Source organism: Bufo gargarizans, chromosome 5 (assembly GCF_014858855.1).
Source record: "Bufo gargarizans isolate SCDJY-AF-19 chromosome 5, ASM1485885v1, whole genome shotgun sequence".
In the NCBI taxonomy this organism is placed as follows: Eukaryota; Metazoa; Chordata; class Amphibia; order Anura; family Bufonidae; genus Bufo; species Bufo gargarizans.
The window spans coordinates 380,829,789-380,852,373 of NC_058084.1; the positions used below are offsets into that span (position 1 = coordinate 380,829,789).

At 43.1% G+C, this 22,585-nt stretch overlaps 1 protein-coding gene across 1 annotated transcript in view; it reads left to right on the forward strand.

Moving 5' to 3' along the window:
* Positions 1-11,309, forward strand: part of LOC122939129 (1,25-dihydroxyvitamin D(3) 24-hydroxylase, mitochondrial-like) — a 48,298-nt gene extending 36,989 nt beyond the window's left edge. Inside the window, exons 7-12 of the mRNA XM_044295123.1 lie at positions 670-781; positions 3,174-3,316; positions 4,909-5,075; positions 8,880-8,958; positions 9,268-9,465; positions 10,859-11,309. Of these exons, the coding sequence (XP_044151058.1) occupies positions 670-781; positions 3,174-3,316; positions 4,909-5,075; positions 8,880-8,958; positions 9,268-9,465; positions 10,859-10,969 (810 nt within the window). The 3' untranslated portion in view covers positions 10,970-11,309. The remainder of the gene's footprint in view (positions 1-669; positions 782-3,173; positions 3,317-4,908; positions 5,076-8,879; positions 8,959-9,267; positions 9,466-10,858) is intronic.
* Positions 11,310-22,585: the final 11,276 nt, after the last annotated feature.

Consider the following 22,585-nt stretch of genomic DNA (forward strand, 5'->3'; position numbering starts at 1 on the left):
TACAAATACATGCTGCTATTCACAACTCTACAACCTGGACATTCACAACTCCCCTTGTCTCCTTGCTCCAATCACATATTTTAAACTGCCAAGTGCCGTTGTACTAACCAGTACTGTATTCTGAACAGGTTGTGTCAACCCCCTAAACTTTGCAACGAATCACGGAAAAACACAAAGCCAATACTTTAAGCCCGAAAAGGTTATTTAATGATAAATGTAAAAAATTTGGCATACATAGATTGCTATAGGTTCATAGTGTATTTCTATATACCCTTTTTATTTTTACAAGAAGGTACTTTGGCCCTTTTCTTATTGATTCATATGGATTCTATGAGCAAAAAAAGATAGTAGTATGAAGGTATTCTTCTCTAGGAACAATATTGTGTCTCATGGAGCCATCTTGTGATGAGTGCCTCCGGTTCTGTCCGCAAATTGTTTCAATTTTTATTCTGTTGGGGCTAATCTATATGGTAAACCCATCATGGTTTCCATGCAGGATCCACAAATTCAAATTTGCAAAGCCTTATGAATAGCTATGACAACTTGAATTCTCACTTAAAACAATGGAACATGGATTCTAAAGTTTCAAAACTCAGGCATGTGAACATAACCACAGATGATAATATTGAAACTAGTGTATACATGTTATATATTTTTTTTTTCTTACAGATGATGCACTATTTGGGTCCACTCATTGTAACCTCAGCAGATCTTCATAAAAAATTTAATACAAAATCATGGAAAAGTCATACTGAAGCCTGGGACAATATATTTGCAACAGGTAATCTACTGGAGATTAGAGAGACTATTCATATTGTACATATGTACCTTATGATTATCTGGCTTTTCCCTAGAGTTATAAGTAACATAAGAGCTGATCTACTATTACTAGGAAAATTACTTTAGTCAGCAACTTTCATTGCAACAACCTGCAAAGCTACATCGGATGTGAGACTTTGATGTTCAATGGTTGCCTCAGCCACAGTGACTTCTTTCCTCCGTTGAACCATCTCCCTCCATCAATTTAAATTTTGGGTGGTTGAGTCGGCATCCTTCATAATTGGAAGTACAATTTCATTGCTCAATTTGGAGTTTAAACAAGCTTATTTTCAATTATTGAGCAGTGACTGCGAGGCCTTTCTGGCAGGTCAATCAGTTGTCTGCATTTAGAAGAATACAGTGTGTTAAACCAAAGTTCACCTTAAAAATATTGGTTACAGTGCAGTTAATTCCAATTTCCTATCCCGATCAAGTCTTACTCACAATGATCCAGGAATAAAATGTGCCTAGACATAAATAGAGAGGCAGCACACATGCTTGTCTGCTCCTCCATTCCTATGGGGAGATACAGGGCCTATGTTCTTGTGATCAGTGGGTTCCAAACAGTTGGACCTCGAATGATCAAACACCTCCCTTTCCCGGCAAAAAGGGCATAAGTTTAAAACTTGGGACAACACCTTGTTAAATTATCACCTGTCCACAGGATAGAAGTTAACTATTTGATTGATCCTACTGCTTGGACCCCTCCCCCATCCCGATCACAAGAACGGAGACCCTGTTCTCCGTCGAGCCACCGCAAAATAAACAGAGCAGCTGATCAGGCATGCTCATGGACACGACATAACTTAACATAACTGGAATACCCCTTTAAGGGATGCTGGTAGTCACTAGTGAACTTTCTTTATCTGTCTAACACTAATAGTTTCTAAGGTAAAACTCTTCCACTCCTATACCACTCCTAGTCCTATACGGCCATTACAGTCTGAGCATTTTATCAACCCCTGCATGCCTGAAAACTCACATCAAAAAGTGGCAGTTTGGTGCACGTCATACTGGGGTTTAGGATCAGTGATGGCCAGTTCGCATTGTTCGCCCACGAACATATGCGGCCTGCCATCTTTTTTCCGAGGACAGCCCGATGAAGGCCCCCAGTGGCTGTTCTCGGAACTGCCTGCTCCCGCTGACCGCACTTGTTTTCAGACCGGCTCGCGCACAGGCACAGATAAGGGCTTACCTGTGCCTCGCCGGACTTGTGAAAAAAGATGGCAGCCCGCATATGTTCGCATGCGAACTGGCCATCACTGTTTAGGATCTCACCCACCACTTTTTCAAAAAGTGAGCAGAGTGGGGTGGGCAGTAAGCAGTGCAGGGGTGGCCGTAGTTAGCCTAGCACATTTTTTATAATCTATGGCAGGAAACTGGAATAGATTATATCAGAAATAGACACCAGCTGCCTTGCTGACATAAATTACCATTTTGGCACACAGTCTTGCACAGATGTGCCACAATTATTAAGAGGTGTGATGCCAGTGGGTGATGGATTAAGACCAGTGTGTGATACGTCAGTCTAAATCAATGTCCCCCAAAGCCTACAAACTCTACATTGTAAGTTGTATTAGACAATAAAACCACATAACTGAACACTAATTGTATTGACAAGTTTTAGTTGACATGCCATTGATGGTTATGAGATGATTAGCATACCAAGTCTAAAAATAAATGACATTATTGAATATAATAAAGGGAGAGAAAACGTCCATTTTATCCAAAAGAATCTCAAAATATTCTGTTGTAAACTGACTGTGTTGACTTCAGTTAGGGTACTTTCACACTTGCGGCAGAGGATTCCGGCAGGCAGTTCCGTCGCCGCAATCCGGACGCAAACTGATGGCATTTGTCAGATGGATCCGGATGCGGATCCGTCTGACAAATGCAATAAAATACCGGATCCGTCTCTCCGGTGTCATCCGGAAAAATGGATCCGGTATTCATTTTTTTTTTGCATTTTTAAAGTCTGCGCCTGCGCAGACCGAAAAGCCGGATCCATTTTGCCAGAACACCTAATGCCGGATCCGGCACTAATACACTTCAATGTAAATTGATGCCGGCATTCTGGCAAGTTTTCAGTATTTTTGGCCGTAGATAAAACTGCAGCATGCTGCTGTATTTTCTCAGTCCAAAAAAATGTAAAAGGGACTGAACTGATGCATCCTGAACGGAATGCTCTCCATTCAGAATGCATTAGGGTAAAACTGATCAGTTTTTTCCCGGTATTGAGCCCCTGTGATGGAACTCAATACCGGAAAAGAAAAACGCTAGTGGGAAAGTACCCTAACAATGTAAATATGGAATTCCTTGTTTCTTTCATCAAAATTTTTTTTTTTATGTGACAGTAAAAAATTATATTGACAAGCGACTTAACTCCAGATGTAACCAGAAGGATGATTTACTAAATGCAATTCTTTCTGAACAATCACTTTCCAAGAAACAACTGTCTGGTCTTTTCACCGAACTTCAGATTGGAGGCGTTGAAACTGTAAGTTCATCAGTATTCACACGCTGAAACATTTATTCAAATAATAATGACTGCTACAGACAAAATACATGTGTTAATTTATTTTACAATACTAGCTAGGTGCATTCTTACTATTCTGTAATGGATATACTATTTTAGGGTTAAAAGAGACTCTGTCAGCATGATCAACCCTACTAAACCAGGCATACTGGTAGGATTGATCATGCTCATTAAAACAATACATTTCTTTTGTCTGCATGTTAAACAGTTGCAGTGATATCTGCATTTTATTCATATGCAATTGAGTATGTTGGAGCACAAGGGGACGTGGCTGAATCCTTGGAGCGACTGCTTCTGTAACATCCCTAAGCTCTGCACACTCCTCCCTCCTCTTGACTGACAAGGCTATACATCAGCATGCAGAAGGCAGAGCTGTGTCCTAGAGCTGTGGCTCACATCGGCACCAACCAACTGACTACATCTAATCCTAATGGGTCAGCAGTCAACCTCAGTGGGACTACTCCAGCAGGTACTGGCCTGGTGACTCCCCTGCAGAGAAACCCAAATATATGTATGGGGTTAGAGGGTGAATACTCAGGGACTGCCAGGATAACACCATTGGTTTAGCCCAAAGTCAAACCTTGACACAGTGGTTCCATTACTGCTGTGTCACATCATGTGATATACATTAGTGATGAGCGGCAGGTGCCATATTCGATTTCGACGAAATTAGCTAATATTGAATAGAATATTCATTTTAAATTCGTCGAAATCGAATATTCGTCATTATTCTAGTTATCGCGATTAATATGCGATTTAAATAATCGCGTATTTTGATTTTAACTTAAAGGCTACTCTCCTATTGAAATAGCAATGCGATTAATTCAAGTTATAATAATCGACTTTCGATTTCAACTTAGCACTGCTATATTCCATATTCGTTAATTCTAGCCTAATATGGAATATAGCAGGTCCAAGTTGAAATAGCAATTCGATTATTATAACTTGAATTAATCGAATTGCGATTTCAACTTGGACCTGGTTTACTATGGTTGGCTTAGTAGAATTAGCGAATATGACGAATGTATTCCTCATATTCCACAAAACGAATATGGTGAATGTATCCGTTATATTCCACAAAACAAAGATAACAAAGTATTCTGCATCTTCGTTTTAGCTACCTATTCATCAACTTTGCTAATTCTAGCAATCATATAGGAAAGTTTACTATAGAGACAGCTAAGTTTAATTCGCTATGCGATTTTATGACTGCTTTTTTTTTTTTTATAAATAGAATAATTATAATAATTATCAGGTATAATTATTCAATTTATTTTTAAAAAAAAGCAGTAATATAATCACATAGCGAATTAAACTTATCTGTCTCTATAGTAAACTTTCCTATATGATTGCTAGAATTAGCGAAGTTGACGAATATGGAGCTAAAACGAAGATGCAGAATACTTTGTTATCTTCGTTTTGTGGAATATGACGAATACATTCGAAAAATAACAGCATTACAAGCCAAATACAAACACTTGTATGTATAAGTAAATTAAATGTATCATTCATTAAAATAAAATAAGAATTGTAACTGTGTGTTTTGTTCACAGATGGCAAATTCGCTATTGTGGCTGATATTCAATTTATCTAAACATGATGACGTGCAGGAGAAAATTCTCAAGGAAATTCAGACAGTTTTATCACCTGGAAAATTCCCATCTGCTGATCATTTACAAAAGATGCCATATTTGAAATCATGTATTAAGGAATCAATGAGGTTGTTAAGATTATTATTATTGATATAATTTGAGATAATGTATATTATCAGTTATCATCTGTGATACTATTTTATGAATAAGTACATTAAAACTAAACACTGAGATTACAGATGTGAGCAATTTTGTGTCAATTAAGTTTGCCTATATATACTGTGTGTGTGTGTATATATATATATATATATATATATATATACACACACACACAATGGCCCCTCAATTTTAATTGGTTCCAGGATGACCATTGTATGTTGAAACTAGGGCTGCAACGATTAATCAACGTTATCGACAATATTCAATAACGGGATTCATTGTCGCCGAATCCCGTTATCGAATAATCGGCCAACTCGTTGCTATGCGGGCAGGAGCGGGCGGTCAGGCGCTATGCCCGCAGGTCCCAAAAAATCCCGCACGCTCCCGCACTGCCGCAGTTAAGTCCCTGACCCCTGATTTTCAGTCCCACCCTCCTCTGACCCTCCGCTCACCAATTAGGTGTTCTAAAAAAATCCCTACTTCATGAAAATACCTTACCTCTCGTGACTTCTGGGGGTGTGTGCCTCAGCGCAAGCGCACTACTACGGCACCTGTAAGGTAAAATTACAGGGAGAGCTGACTCACGGACACCACGCGTGCGCCCTCAAGGGTAAGGAGATCTGACGGTCTTTTCTCCTTACCCTCACGCTGCGCACGCCCGGATTGTGAAATCGCCTTTTGCTCCCAGCACTATCAGCCATCCGGGGCTTGGGTGGTGGGTGCAGCATATTGGGGGGCATAACCCTAACCCTTGTAAGGGTGAGGAGATTTCACAATCCACGCAGAGAAAAGACCGTCAGATCTCCTTACCCTTGAGGGAGCACGTGTTGTGTCTGTGAGTCAGCGCTCCTTGTAATTTTACCTTACCTGTGCCGTGGTAGTACACTTGCACTGAGGTGCACCCCCCCTGAAGTTGAGGTGCACACCCCCGGAAGTCATGAGGGGTAAGGTATTTTCACGAGTAAGGATTTTTGTTATAACACAGGCCCTGCTGCTGCTCTTCCCACCCCCCAGCCACCTGACGCGCTACGTCGTGCGTACATTTATGGAGCCTCAGCCTGCCCTGGAGGACCTCACCCGTACCACGCTAAGCCCACTTGCCGTCAGTAGGCCAGTTGCCCGCTGTATAATGTGCCCTGCTCAGGGCTCATGCTGCCACTGTTACTCCCGCATTGCCACAGTGTCCCAGGCCTTTGCACATTGCTATACACATGGGGGTATGTGCAAAGCATTGCACCCTAGTGTTTGTAGTACAGAGTCTGTACTACAGACACTATGATGCAATGCTTTTCCCGGTCTGCACATACCCCCATGTGTATAGTAGGAGTGTACATACTAGGGTATACAGACTAGTTTTATTAAAATGTAAATAAGCCCCTCCCTCAATAAAAAATTGTCCCCCTTTTCCTATTGTATTTTTATATAATTAATGTCATTTTTATAATTATGTAACTCCTAAAATAGTTTTAATATGGCCTTTGTACATAATTTTTCAAGTAAAACCATATAAACCCCTTTTTTTTGTAATTTTGGTGTTTTTCCCAATTAATCGATGAAATTATCGACAACTAATCGATTATTCAAATAATCGTTAACTGCAGCCCTAGTTGAAACCATTGTAACTTGAGTAATCGGTTCCAAAGCCCCAACATGTCATCCAAGATAAGAGAAAATGAAGATTTAAGAAAAATAAGCAGATAACTAAGACAGATAAAACAAGTCCTTACACATTACAGTCAGGAGGCATGCAAGTGACAGGGCTCCATAGGAACATAGGTCAGCTCCCATTGGCTGCAATGGTACAGTACTTTATTGCAGTCTATGGGACATGTGATTTAGCAATCACTTGCTAAAGTCCCCTAAGGGAGTTAAAATATATGGAAAAAAAGATGTTTTTAAAAAAATAAATAAAAAAAAAGAATATAAAAATTTAAATCACTCCCCTTTCCCCATAGGGAAAAATAATGGCCCTGAAGACTTGTAGGAGTGCGTTATAAAACATGCACTGTATAGGTATGGAGACCGCCGGGTGCTTCATCCCTGTACAGTGTGTGCACCAAACACGCTTCCACGGGACTTCAGGACCAGGCATGAATATGTTTTCACTGCCTGGCCTGTCAGTCAAAGGGGTGGGGGCGCAACTTAGGACATATAGTGTGGAGCCTCCTGGTGCAATTAGGTGCAATGGCAACGGCCTGATTGCACAAAGAGGCTAATTTGCTTATTATAAAACAGCTGTTTTCTTAACATTGCGGCCTCTTTGAAGATGGAACCAACAGTATTACATTCAGCTGACAAGTGCATATCTCGAATGTCAGCTGCATTAATGCTGATATATGTGGTGATTCCCTTTAATAAATGGTGTGCAGTGCCATTTTTATACATCGGGATCAAGAATAGTGTGTGGTGCTATAGTGTGTGGTTTCACAGGCTACATGTGTCCAGTCTAGAGGGAATGAGAGGGTCTGTTTCATCAAGACAACCCCTGTGCATATGCCTATTTGTGATCCTGGTCTGTGAGCCACCATGTAATACTACTGATGTATGGACAAATGAAAGTTCAACTATAATTGCTAGGGATTGCATACATTGATAACATTTCCTTACACATATAAACACAAACCTATGACTATGAGATAAAAAGAAAGGTTAGTAGAGTTATTGTGTGACTAAAAAGTATAGCAACTGACAATGGCACAAAGATATGTCCATGCTTAACATACCTTTGAAGGTTAAGTTTGTGCAGGTATAACTAAATATTTATATACAGGTTTAAGCTTATTGATATAAAAAAATCTATGAAACAATAAAGTTTTAAAGTTTAATAGATCTAAACAGATCTTAATTAAAGGTGGACTAAGAGGAATAACACAAGCCTGCAATTAAATTAAAACAATTATTTTATTTATTACATTGTAGAGAAAGTTAATACAAGGCACTTACTAATATTGATGAGCGGCAGGGGTCATATTCGAAGTCATGATATTTCGCAAATATTTTGTAGAATATTTATCATATATTCGAAAATTCGTATATTCGTTATATTAGACATACTTTTTTTATTACGTGAAAATCGCCAATATGATGATCGTGTAATATGCAAATATTGTGCGCTCAATACAGGTGTGGGTCAAAAACGAATATATAGCACTATATTCAAAATATTCGCAAATTCTCGAAGTGCCGATATTCAAGATAAAAATTTGCTATTCGAATATTCGCTCTCAACACTACTTACTAATGTATTGTGATTGTTTATATTGTTTTTTTTTCCATCACATTCTACACTGCTCATATCCAGAGGTTATGACCACCCTGCAGTCCAGTAGTGGTGGCCGTGCCCGCATGCTATAGGAAAAAATGCTGGCCTCTCTGGTGGCTGGGACTGTGGAAGTGTGCATAGGCACGCATGTGCAGCAGCTCCCAGCCACATTGTATCTGCGCTGCAGTGGTGGCCATAACCCCTGGAAATGAGCAATGTATAATGCAATGGAAAAATGAATCAAGCCAGCAAAGGAGGCAACATGATAAATGACAACCCCTCTAAGTCTATGGAATCTACAGAAAAAGCCACGCAAGAACAGCTACTTTTCCTTTCCGCCTCTGCCAGCATGCTGCTGCCGCTGGTCTCTGGCTTGTGGGTTTGCAAAGTTGTCTCTCAGAATTAATCATGTGGATATACCATAAATGTTTACAAAGAGAGCATTAAACAAAGTTACAAATATTGCAATAGTTGTAAAATATTATTATAATCATAAACCTCCTTCTTTTAGAGTCACTCCGACAGTGCCTTTTACAAGTCGTACGTTGGCTAAAGATACAAACCTTGGAGGTTATTTTGTTCCACAAGGCGTAAGTATCACTTGTCTTTATAGCATATTCAGCTTTCTTATGTGTATGGATATCGTAAAGGCTATGAATACCTTTGGGCTGGAAGTGGCATAGTCCTATGCCAATCACTGGCCCCAGCAGTCACATGTGCTAGAACGGCACGTCACTACTAATCATAGCGAGTTACGTAACATATTCTATGTACTAGTATGATATAATTTAGCTCTTTGAGATACACTGAGAACTCAAGACATTCTGGTATACTATAATATTCATAAGTTCCCTGTATTTATAGTGAACTAATACATCACTTTGTCCTATTTTAAATAGACTATTGCAATGATTAACTTTCACGCAATGATGTGGAATGAAGACTACTTTCCTGATGCTCAGTTGTACAAACCTGAAAGGTGGATGAAGCCTAGATCGACATTAAACTCCTTTGCAAGTACACCTTTTGGTGTTGGAAAAAGAATGTGTATAGGACGACGACTGGCAGAACTACAGCTTCAGCTGACTCTTTGTTGGGTATTGATATTGTTTTGTTTCAGTAATACTATTTAGTAGTACGCTATTATTTCTGAGTATGGGATCCAGCAAACAGAAAATCACAAATGAATGTACAACACTTATCTTGTAGAAGACTGGGAAATAGGATCAGCATGCACACACACTCCAGGAAGTTGTATAAACCGCACACTAATGCATTATGGGGAGGAATTTAAAGGGATGCAATCAGTCCAACTACATGACAGCTGAGAGAGGCTAACGAGATGAGGAACTGAAAACCAAAACCAAGGAAGCTCAAGGAGGAGGTTCTGAAAGGCATCTGTCAGAGCTTCTCAGATGTCTGGTGGTGACACCCTAGGTGGATAGAGTATAACGTTATATAAAGCTTCTGGTTCCTTAGACCCCTAACCAGGAGCATACACAGACCTCATAGGGGCCCATAGCAAAACCTAGTATGGGCCCACCCAGTTTGCCAGTACGTATGTGACTATCACTCTCAGGCGGCACATAGTGCAGTGTCCTAGATTTCTGCTGAATTAACTTTTTTATTTAAAACAATTCTAATAAAAAAGTTGCTCTGCACCTTACCCTCTTTGGAAGAGGGGCTTCATAAATATGGCACTCATTTCACACCATATTTCTCAATGCATTTACACTAGACAGCTGGCAAAAACACATTGATTGAAAAACACATCTGCTTCCCTTCTATTACAAAGTGGCTGCCTGCAGCCACCACTAGGAGGAGCTCAGTGCATAGGAATTTATACAGTTACCATTTACTGGAATGGAGGCCAAAATAATATTCTTAGTGGTGCCTGCATGAAAGTGCAGTGTTTTCTTGTCAGGATAAGTAGAAGGAACTCAGTGCTGGGCCCCTGTGGGCCCTGTAGCAGTGGTGTGGTCTGCCTCCATTGAAGGTACACCATTGCTCCTAACTTGAAATGTCAAACCATCAAGACCAAACCATACTCCCCAAACATCAAGTGACTGATAACCTTCCCTCTGTGACTATGTACACAGAAAAAGTGGTCAGTCACTGATCGGAAGGCTCGGAATCCCCCGGTGGGCCCCTAGTCTCCAGCCCCTGCACAAGTGGCATATAACACAGTAGACTGACTGCACTACATACATATATTCAATGTACAGGACCTCAACCAGGCTATGTTCATATAAAAAAACTTGATAGATTATTAAAAAAAACTCCCCAGTTTGTTATTATAGACACAATCAGAGCTGAAATGGCTTCTAGGTATAGAAGAAAGCTACCTGCTGCAGATTATATTGCATTTTCATGGGCACAGGTTCCCTTTAAAATAACCATCTCTTGTTAACTGGAAAGTGATACAAAAAACATATTATGATTGAGGAACCACATCCTTTAAAATGTTTTTTTTTCATTTGTTTTTCTTAGATTTTGCAGAACTTCCACATAACCGCCACTGATATGGAACCAGTAAAAGCTATTGCCTCTGGGCTAATGATTCCCACACGAAAACTGCCTGTAGCTTTTAAGAAACGATAAGGACCTATTTTATCATGTGCCTGTCTAAAACATCCATTTTCTGCAGTCTGGACAATGAAAATGCGTTGCCTATTATGGACTGTACCAGCACATTGCTGTGAAAAAATGTCTATATCTTTGTTTTGTTGTATTGTTTAAATGCTTTATCTACTTTATTTTTATTTTTACAGCTTTTTTCTTATTCAAAAGTAACGTCATGGAAGTTTAACAGGGAATTATGGTTTAATCTTTTTATGTTTGTTCATTTTTTTTAGCATATTGCATAATTCTCGTTTATATGATAATGATAAATGATAATGTAGAACAAAACATTTTGATTTATACCATACTAACGTCAATGAGTAATGTGCCACGGTATATTTGTTAACAGAAAATGAAGCATTCAGTTTCTAACACTATGGGGGAGATTTATCAAACTGGTGTAAAGTAGAACTGGCTTAGTTGCCCATAGCAACCAATCAGATTCCTCCTTTCATTTTCCAATTGAGCTGTGAAAAATGAAAGGTGAAATCTGATTGGTTGCTATGGGTAACTAAGCCAGTTTTACTTTACACCAGTTTGATAAATCTCCCCCTAAGACTTATATTTAGATTCATTAAACAGAAACCAGTTGAAAAGTGCTGCTTGTTAATAATAAACCTCAGGATAAAACCCAGAGTTCTTGTGTTATCATTTTTTTCTAGTATTAGGTTAAGTCGAATGGTTACTCGTTTTAGAATTAAATTTACTTTACTGCCAAGTGTACAGTAAACCTTGTGTGTGGAAAAGTTTTAATAATACAAATCTAGCTTACCTCAAAGGCAGGAATCCTTGGGGTTAAAAAGTTTTTTTCCCAGCCTTTAATTTTATCACTCTAATGAAAATTATTTTTATTGAGTCATAAAAATCATAAAATTATTTTTTTGGAGTCATAATAAAGCCAGATTTTTTTTTTTCACTGGATAGATGCTGGAGTTTTTTCAAACCAGAGAAGCAGGTAAAATGCATCTTGCCAGAATTGTCTATGAAAGTGTAACAGTGCTAACAAGCGTAACAAGCGGGATCCATTATTATATTTGGATAGTGACTAGAGATGAGCGAATCGAAGCTGATGAAGTAGAATCCGATCCGAATTTGAGGAAAAATTCGATTTGCACCGAATCTGAATTTCCTCACGATTCGTAGTAACAAATCAAATTTTTGCCTACAATGGCTGCTGCATGTGTGAGGAAATGGAGCAAGGAACTTTGGGAAGGCGGGATCACACATAATGCCATGCATGCAGCCAATCAGCAGCCAGCCAGCCCTGTGATGTCACAGCCCTATAAATACCCTCAGCCATCTTGGATTCTGCCATTTACCAGTGTGCTTAGTGCAGGGAGAAACGACAACAGTGTTAGAAAAAACCCTCATTGTGCTAAAAAAAAACTATTTACACGTGCAGGGAAAGATTATTCAAGGTGTAGGGAAAGGATAGGGAGGAATCATTCCACAGCTTTTATGTTGAACAGGGTTCAGTAGGGGAGGTTATAGCCTGAGTAATAGGAACAATCCTATTACACCTTGCTGCACTGACTGGGGACCCAAATTGGCATTATACAGTACAGCTCTGTAATTCCAGCAAACTGTTCTTGTTATTGGATGCAAGTGCTGTTTGATACAGCCATTAACAGGGTTTATTACAAGGAAGCATTTTTTGGCTTGTATTAGTGGGAAAAAAGAGCTTATTAGCCGGTGTGTGGTGAAGTGCTAAAATTACAGCTCTTTTTGTCGTGTATTAGTGGCAAAAGAAAAATATATTTGCCGTTCAGCTGTGCAGTTATATGTTCTAAGGCCTTTTGTGGCGTGTATTAGCCGCAAAATAAAAATATATTGCCATTCAGCGGTGCAGTTATATGTTCTAAAGCCCTTTATGTCGTGTAATAGTGGAAAACTAAAAATATTTTGCAGTTCAGCGGTGCAGTGTCACGGCTGAGGATGGGGAAAATCCTCAGTCATGCAATGCCAGCTGATGTCCGGACGCTACTCGGCCAGGGCAACAGCATTAGGGAGCAGGTCACCGCCTATTGCGTCCCTAACGCTGACCCTGTCTCCTGTCTGTATGAGCCGACCTTGGTGGTAGGAGGGCTCATACGCTGGAACCTAATAGTCCCTGCCAGCCCTCAGTATGGCCCTGAACTAAGGAGCAGGGTAAGACAACCCACTCCTCCTAGGCACGGAGGAGCAGGAGTCTCACTGGCCAAGCAGCATGAAGATGGGGAACATAAACAGAACTATGGACATGACAGGTGAACCCAAACAGTTCCACACAAACCTGCCACAGCCTTGCTGACTGGAACCCATGCTCTGAAAATGCTGTCCACATAAACAAAGGTAAACAGCACACACATAGAGACACACAGGGACCAGGACATCCATAGCTGCACTGAAAACCAAAGACATAAGACATCAACAGAACATCAAGGTTATGGGGTTTATGACCGGAAGGGTGGCCCTTACTAGAAGGACGGTTACAGGGTAACAGGAGGATGACCTCAGCAACATGCCTGGAGTACCCCACCAGAGAACTGATCTGGACTGAGACTTTATAGCCCATGTAACCACACCCCACAGTCAGACACACCCAGTGACTCACAGACACACTGGGAAGGGAGTTAACCCTTCCAGCACCAGGGAAGGGAAACACCAACTAAAAGGGGAAGTGCACACAATAACAAAACCTAGTGCACACATACACACACACTTAACAGAAAGGTTGCTAGGTGCAACCGCATGCACAGCATACAAAGCTGCCACATACATAACATTGCCAGCGGCAACCACAGGTGAGGCAAATACCGCTGCCCTCACCTGTGATTGACAACCAAACCAAACCGCTGACAACCGCATGCGGTTCAGGAGTCACGGTCATGGCCATGGCCGTGACATGCAGTTATATGTTCTAAAGGCCTTTGTGGCGTGTATTAGTGGAAAAATATAAATATATTTGGCGATCAGCTGTGCAGTTATATGTTCTAAAGCCTTTTGTGGCATGTATAAGTGGAAAAAGAAAAATATATTTGCCGTTCAGCAGTGCAGTTATGTGTTCTAAAGCGCTTTTTGTCATGTATTAGTGGCAAAAGAAAATTATATTTGCCGTTCAGCAGTGCAGTTATATTTTCTAAAGCCCTTTTTGTCATGTATTAGTGGCAAAAGGAAAATATATTTGCCGTTCAGCAGTGCAGTTATATGTTCTAAAGCCCTTTTTGTCATGTATTAGTGGCAAAATAAAAATATATTTGCCATTCAGCGGTGCAGTTATATGTTCTAAAGCCCTTTTTGTTGTGTATTAGTGGGGAAAAAAGGGCTTATTAGCCATTGTGTGGTGAAGTGAGAAAATTACAGACTTTTTTGGGGTGTTTTAATTTCCTTTTTATTTATTTATTTGATCTAACAGTATGTCAGACAGAGAAGTGCCAGACCCTGCACAGGGGAGTGGCAGAAGTCTAAATGTTTCTGGCGCAGGCAGAGGTCGCATCAGAGTAAGGGGCCGTGGCAACAGGGGTCACTTTGAGAGGCCTGAGCTTCCAGTGTCAGCTAGTGGTTGTGTCGTGACCAGCAACCCAGCGGTTCTTGAATGGTTGACTCGCTCTTCAACTTCATCGCAAGTGACATCAGACACCCCCAGCCAAGAGTCAGTGGGTTCTTCAGACACAAACCTTAGTTGGCACCTGTCCTCAACCTGCCTCTGTCCTTTTCTGTTCCCTCAGCCAGAGAAGTATTATATCCTGTGGGCTCAGCTCCACTATACAGTGAGGACGAACTACTAGAAGAGAGTCAGCAGCTACTGGCAAGACAAGATGTGGAGGAGACATCTGCCGCTTCCTCCACTAGGCAGGCAAGTAGTGATGAGGAGAGTTGCGTGGGAGCTGGTGTTGTGAGTGGTCAGGCTCCTAACCCAGAGACAGTAGAGGAGAACATCAGTGACATGCAGACAGTACTCGATGATGATGTAGTTGATCGCACTTGGGAGCCGAGTGACGAAGGGGCTTCATCATCATCGGGTCAAGAGGGTGGCAACTTGCCCGTGAGGCAGCGGTGGAGCCAGCAAGTCACTAGCGTGGCCGAGAGTAAGCAGGGTGGCAGCAGTGGGAGGTCGGGAGCCAAACGTGCCCGTAGACCACCCGCTTCGCAGGAGCCTACCTGCCTGGGAAGTAGCGGTGCACGGGTTCACGGAGACAGCGGCGGTAGCAGTCAGCCAGTGTGTAGTGTTTGGGGTAAAATCACCTACTCTGTGATGTAGCAGTTTTTTGTTAAGCCGCTGGAGAAGGTGAACATGCCCATATGTAGAATCTGTGGGCAGAAGGTAAAGTGTGGCCAGGGTGCCAATGTTGGCACCACGGCCCTACATCAAATGTGGCTCCGATGTGGTGGTCCAGCCTGCCACAGCAACCGCTGCATCAACCAGTAGCACGCAGCCGATTTCAAGCAGTCAAGGTGCCACCACCTCAGCCGAAGGGAGCTGTCTGTCCTTCCGATCATCTGCTGGTCCTGATGCTCCTGCTCCTCACCCTCCTACTCTTTATCAGTACTTCCATCAGCAATTGATCACGAAGTGATTGCCAAGAGACAACAGTATGCATGCACTCATCCAAAGGCGCAGAAGCTGAACGTTCTCCTGCACTGATTGCTTGTTTGTTCTGAGCCGAGGTGGAGAGTCCCAAGCCATCATTTCTTTGTCAAAAAGGCAGTACCAGCCCTGCACACACATGTAGAACAGAAGGCGGACCAGTCCTTGAGCCTGTGTTCTACATGTGTGTGCAGGGCTGTGTTCTACATGTGTGTGGAGCTATAACTACGGTCAGGGACAATACATGTCCTTTACAGGCCACTGGGTGAATGTAGTTCCTGCACAGCTACATCAGCAACTTGGCCAGGTGATGCAGCTTCAGCCTCCACGTTCTCACGTAGTTGGTCCTACGACAGTCCGCTTCTGCCTCCTCATCCTCCACCGTGTCCTCAGCCTCCACTGCAGGGATAATTCACAGTGCCCCTCCAGCATACCATATGTGTAGGGCACAGCGGTGTCACGCTTTTCTGGACCTCATTTGTCTGGGCGAATGGAATTACACAGGGGAGGAACTGCTCCAGTGTCCTTCATCAAGAAATTGAATCCTGGCTTTCTCCACGACAACTGAAATTCAGAGCAATGGTGACTGAAAATGGGAAGAACATGGTGTCGGCACTGCGTCAAGGAGGGCTCAGCCATGCGCCCTGCATGGCACACGTGTTCAATCTGGTTGTCAAGCGGTTCCTGAAGTCTTCCACCCATCTGCAAGACATCCTAAAAATGGCCAGGAAACTTTGCATTCACTTCAGTCACTCGTACACTGCCAAGCACACCCTCCTTGAGCTACAGCTGCAGAATGGCATCCCCTAACATAGGCTGATATGTGTGACGTTTCCACCCGTTGGAATTCCACCCTCCATATGTTGGACCGACTATACTAACAGATAAAGGCCATAAACAATTTCTTGATGATCTAAGCGGACAGGAGTTCTCTCCTGTGTAACTTTGATGTCAGCCAGTGGCAGCTCATGCATGACACCTGCTGTTTGCTCAGGCCCTTCGAGGAGGCCACGTTATTAGTCGGTTGCCAGGACTACGAGATGAACTATGTCATTCCACTGTTTCATGTCCTGGAACAGATGCTGGTAAATTTGGCTGGTCAGGGGACTGGAGATGTGACGCCTAGATCTCATGGCCACATGAGCCCTGTGGGGGCTGAACTGGAGGAGGAGGAGGAAATTGGAGCACAAGCGAAATGGGTGTTTTTTTTTACATTGGTGACAAGAGAGGAGCGGGAGGAGCAGAAGCAGCCAGAGGAGCTATTTGGCGATGAGGAAGAGGAGGCAGAGGACCCATACACACCGTGGCAGTATGCAGTGAAGATGGAGGCAGGGAGTCCCTCTGAGTCACTTGCACAAATGGCCCGATGCATGCTCACTTGCTTGTGTAGTAACAGCTGAATTGTCACCATTTGGCAGAAGGATGACTTCTGGCTCTCCACCTTGTTGTACTCTCGCTACCGGTCCAAAATGGGGGCCTTTTTTTTTTACACCCGCTGAGAGGAAGGACAAACTGAACTACTATAGAGAAATCCTATGTAGTCAGTTGGCCGCTGCCTATCTGTGCCATCATCTCACAGGTCGGACTAGGGGGGCCCTCTGCCCTCATGTTCCACTGCCATAGCTGCTGGGCAGGGGTGGGGTGGCAGGAGCAGTACCAGCTCCATCAGCAGCAGCCTGAGTCTAGATTCGCTGATGAGCAGCTTCCTTCACCCGCATAGTGAAGAAACTACTCACCAGCAGCTAGACATAGAGCAGGACCTGAATCAGCCGGTGGTGGCATACTTGGACAGCACTCTGCCACTCCACATTGAAGATCCGCTGGACTACTGGGCGGCCAAGCTGAATCTGTGGCCGCAACTGGCAGAGTTTGCCCTTGAAAAGCTGTCCTGTCTGTCCAGTAGTGTGGCATCAGAGCGGGTGTTTAGTGTGGCGGGGGCCATAGTTACCCCAAGAAGAACTAACCTGTCCACCCAAAATGTGGAGAGACTGACCTTTGTCAAGATGAATCAGGCGTGGATCAGCCAGGATTTCCACCCACCAATGCCTGATGCATCAGACTAGATCATCCATGGTGCCACACCAACACTTTGACAAAAGCGACAGGTTTCTTCTGGCTACCTGCCTCAGCTACTATTCTGATGCTGCCACCTGCCTGATGCCACACATCTGATGCCAAGTGCTCCTTCTTGCACCCACCATTGTCAGTGGGTACTGTTATTGCCACCCACCTCCCCACTCTGTCACTGGGTCACTCTGTGGTCTCCTGATGCTGCTTCCACCTCGACACGATGTCACCTCACCACTCTGTGGCCTACTGATGCTGCTGCCACCTCCACACTATGTCACCTGGCCACTCTGTGGCCTCCTGATGCTGCTGCCACCTCCACACTGTCACTGGGTCACTCAGTTGTCTCCTCATGCTGCTGCCAACGCCACACTATGCCACCTTGCCACTCTGTGGCCTCCTGATGCTGCTGCCACCTCAATACTCTGTCACTGGGTTACTATGTGGTCTTCTCATCCTGTTGCCACCTCCATACTATGTCACCTTTCCACTCTGTGGCCTCCTGATGCTGCTACCACACCATGTCACCTAGCCACTCTGTGGTCTCCTGATGCTGTCTCCACCTCCACACTCTGTCACCTTGCCACTCTGTGGCCTCCTCATGCTGCTTCCACCTCTACACTATGTCACCTTGCCATTCTGGCCTCCTCATGCTGCTTCCACCTCCACGCTATGTCACCTTGCCACTCTGTGGCCTCCTGATGCTGCTGCAACCTCCACACTATATCACCTTATTACTCTGTGGTCTCCTGATGCTGCTGCCACCTCAACACTATGTCACCTTTCCACTCTGTGGCCTCCTGATGCTTCTGCCAGTTCCACACTATGTCACCCTGCCACTCTGTGGTATTCTCATGCAGCTGCCACCTCTACACTGTCATTGTGCCACTCTGTGGACTTCTCATGCTGTTCCCATCCTCCCCACTTCATGACTGGCCACTATTTTGCCTTTTAGCCTAGCTGACATCATCATTTATTTGACCCTTCTTCTGATCTGGCAAAAGGAAGGAAAAATGAGACGCATAACGGATCCTGTCTATGTAGCAGCTATAATGCCTGTATGGTCAGAATTGGCTTGTGATTTGGTAGCCAAAAGCAGGAGTGGGTACAAAACACAGAAGACATGCAAATATTCAATTTGCGTGTTATCTCTGTTTTGGATCCACTCCTGTTTTATTTGGCATTAGCAATACTGATGGATTACTGACCAAATGCTGACTGAGTGAAGGCGGATGCTCAACAGACAGGATCCGTTTTTTGTGGGTTACTGTTCTGACGGATCAGAGGAAGGGAAAAATAATCAGTGACGTCAACACAAACTTACTGCTGACACCCTCTTCACTCTGTCGGGGGGCTCTACTTGTATAAGCGTTTAATAGAACAGGTTCTGTAGAAATCTATGTGGAATCAGCTGATGAAAGTGTAAAAGTAGTGGTCTTCTTCTTGGCGCTAAGGCTGAGTTCATACTTGAGTTATTTGGTCAGTTTTGGCCCCGTGACTGCCCACATAAGTGAAGTGTGCAGTGATTCTAAGAGCAACGCCTGTCATCTGCATGTCATACTGACTCACAGTATTATTTCACTACCACAGCAGACTCTCTATGCATGTTACTGCAAGGCACAGTGTTCTACACCACTATAAAGGCTCTCTGAAGCCAGGAAATACCTTTTTTTTTTTTTACGAAATTCGCCATGAATAAATTCAGATCGAACAAATATTTTTCAAAGAATTTGGCTAACCGACTGAATCAAATTTTTTTAAATTCGCTCATCTCTAATAGTGGCCCATAGTTTATAATCAGCATGAGGCAGAACCTACTGATATGTGTATAAAAGGGGCACCCTTGTGTTCTGGACAGATACAATGATACAGTATGGTAGAGGGAGATCAAAGTATTCACAGACCTGTCTTGTGGTCAGTGTCTATCTTTCAAGTCATGCAAAATCTCTTATTAAAGAAAAATACCTCTTTTTTCACTTACCAGTCTTGTTTCCTCCTCCTCCCTCCTAAACTAGCATTCAGTCTGAATTTTCTGCTAAATCCATTGTGAAATACCAAGACAGTCGATCAGCTCTCTAGTTTAGATTACAGCTGCCCATAGAAGTCTACAGTGAGGGCATAGTACTGCAGTGAGAAAGAGACAGACAAAGATACAGCCATACTGCAGCAGCTAATACTAAGCAATATTTATCCGCCCAAATGCTTGATTCACCGTAATACTACTCTATACTAGTATTACTAGTTCTTGATAATGTCCTCTTTTATCCCCTGTTTCTCTGTATATGAAACAGAGTAATAGCTATTCTCTGTCGTTTATTGCAGTGTAACTTTTTTTTGTAACTTCTATATTACTACAGAACTCTATGTCACCAAGCTTGCCCATCCCTGCAGGAAAGTGGTGGAGATGGCCCTTACATGGTGGGGCCCACCCACTGCGATACATACCATATATTTGGTAAATAGTACTGATGGTTCTGTTTCGACACAGAATAGAAAAATCTATTTTATTTTGCCTTGATATGGTGATGCTCTGCTTTCATAATGCTTACAGTGTGCATGTTGTGTCATTAGGCAGCTCAGCAGTACAGATATTGTACCTAGGTGGGCCTGGGGCCCACTTTGTAAAGAAGTGGAGACCATAGATCTGCTTCTTGACTAGTGACTAGGCAGGTATGAGGAAATTAGTAACCAGAGGACAACAGGGCACATATATACACAGGTGTAGCAATATGTAAAGATGTACCGCATGCCCCAAAGCAGGCTGTGGGGGTACCTTTGCAGTTCTAAACATGTAATACATGAGTTGGAACCCACTCTTTAAGGTAATTTAGCAACTGGTCTCCTGTGTGGCTACTGTCGCCCAGGCCGATTAGCTTCAACACCACATGGCAATGCTTGACTTGACAAATGTCATAGTAAAGAGAGGTAGTGGGAGCGATGCGGTACCCTCCTGCTGTTGGGGACAGAAGTGTGTCCATGGAGGAGGAGTTGGAAAATGTGGAGAAATGCCTGTTGTGGGACCCAGTCCGATGCAATCATGGGGGAGGGGTCAAAAGGACCTGACCATGTTGCTGGGGTGGTGGTGCCTCTCCACTGCCACAAAAAACATTGACCCAGTGGGCAATGAATGAAATGTACAGTCCCTGCCAGTAACAGCTGCTTCGGGTGTCCACCGTGGAATGCAGCTCGCCACACAGTAAGAATCACAAGGAGCAGCCTGATTTCTCCGCCACGTGTATGGGGCGCAAAGTATGTTTTCCAAGCGAATAGAATAAAATGGCACCATTAGTATAAAAAAGAGCAATCTTATCTTTTAGGTCATAAAAGGTATATACATAGGAGGTATACACAATGATTACAATTATAATTCTAATCATTGTGTATACCTCCTATGTATATACTGTACCTTTTATGAGCTAAAATATAAAATTGCTCTTTTTTATACTAATTGTGCCGTTTTATTCTATTCACTTGGAAAACATACTGTGGCGCCCCATATACTTATTGTTTTTATTGTTCAGCCATACGGTCCACCATTCCTGGTGAGTACGTGCCATTCTTTTGGTTGTGTGGGTTGCAGCCTATCACCTCAACATCTTTTTGATCTCTGATTGCCTCTTTTAGGTGTTCCATTGGCACCCTTCCTTATCCCCTATCACCACTTTTCTTTCTATTCCACCACTATTCCCTTCATAGTCTCACTCAATTTTTTGCTTTCTGTTCTTCTCTGCCACGTGAGAGTACAAGGCACTATTAAATGGTACGGCAACAACTGAACCGCCACCAACTTGGCCAGGTGGGTAGACAAGCTAATTGCTGGCGGAGAAAAAAATTTAATGGCCAAAAATTCTGTTATAGATGTCTCACGATGGAGTGAAGGACAAGAGGAGGCGGAGTCTTAGCAGTAGAAGAAGAAGCTGATGATGATGATGACAAGGACATTGTATTGCTTGGGGATGCAGGTAGGCTGCCACAAAGAGTAGCAGAAGAAGGAGGACAGACTTGTTCTGATTGGGAATGCTGGCCGGTTGTATTTTCCAAAAAGATCCAGTGATGTTGCGTCATGTGCTGCAATAGAGTTCTGGTGTCTATGTTTATGTGTGTTTGAATACACACAGCCTATTTTAATCTTGCACATCTTGCACACAGCTGTTGTTTGGTGTGCCGGCCTTGTGGAGAAATAAATACTATACAGGAGATACTTGTGCAGAGATACAGGCAACAGAGCTTGGCTTAGCTCTGGCACGTTTTGGGCTAACCCACAGTGTCAGCAGCATCACCATATACCGAAGAAGACATGGCCTTGACTGTTATTTGGGAGGTACGTAACCTCTGCTCTTTATTGCTGCTGATACCATCCATCTCAGATGTTACTTCCTCATCAGCACCCCGATCCAGCTCCCAAGTCCTCTCCAACACACAATCGTTGGAGTCCTCACTCTCCCTGACACTTTTATCAGACTGTGAGATATCATGATGGGCCCTTAGGCCCTCTCCCCTGAACTGCATGCTCTGATGGCCACTATCGCTGCCCAACAGCCAGTACCATGGCTACAGGTGCCACAATTATCACCACCAACACCGCTATGCATGGGGTCTGCAGCCTTCTCCTGAACCTTCTCTTTAGGACAACCCAAATTTGCTGTAGAGCAGGGCATGGTGGGGTTTTCTTGCCACATTTTAGTAAAAAAGAAGGTGCCCCACTATGAAGGGGCATTGAAGACAGAGAGGCCTCCACTGAAAGCCTTCTCTGGCTCTGCAAGGAGGAAGCGCAGGAGGAATGATGTGATCCCTTGCTCCATGGCACAGTGTCAGACTCAGAAGTCACCTCTGCATCGTCCTGCTGTGACTGAGAAGAGGAGTGAGACATCCAATCCACAATCGCATGCTCTTTCTTCTCAGTGGACCTTTTCAAAGCCAGGGACAACTGCAGCGTACTACTTCTTCTGGCCGGATAGCTG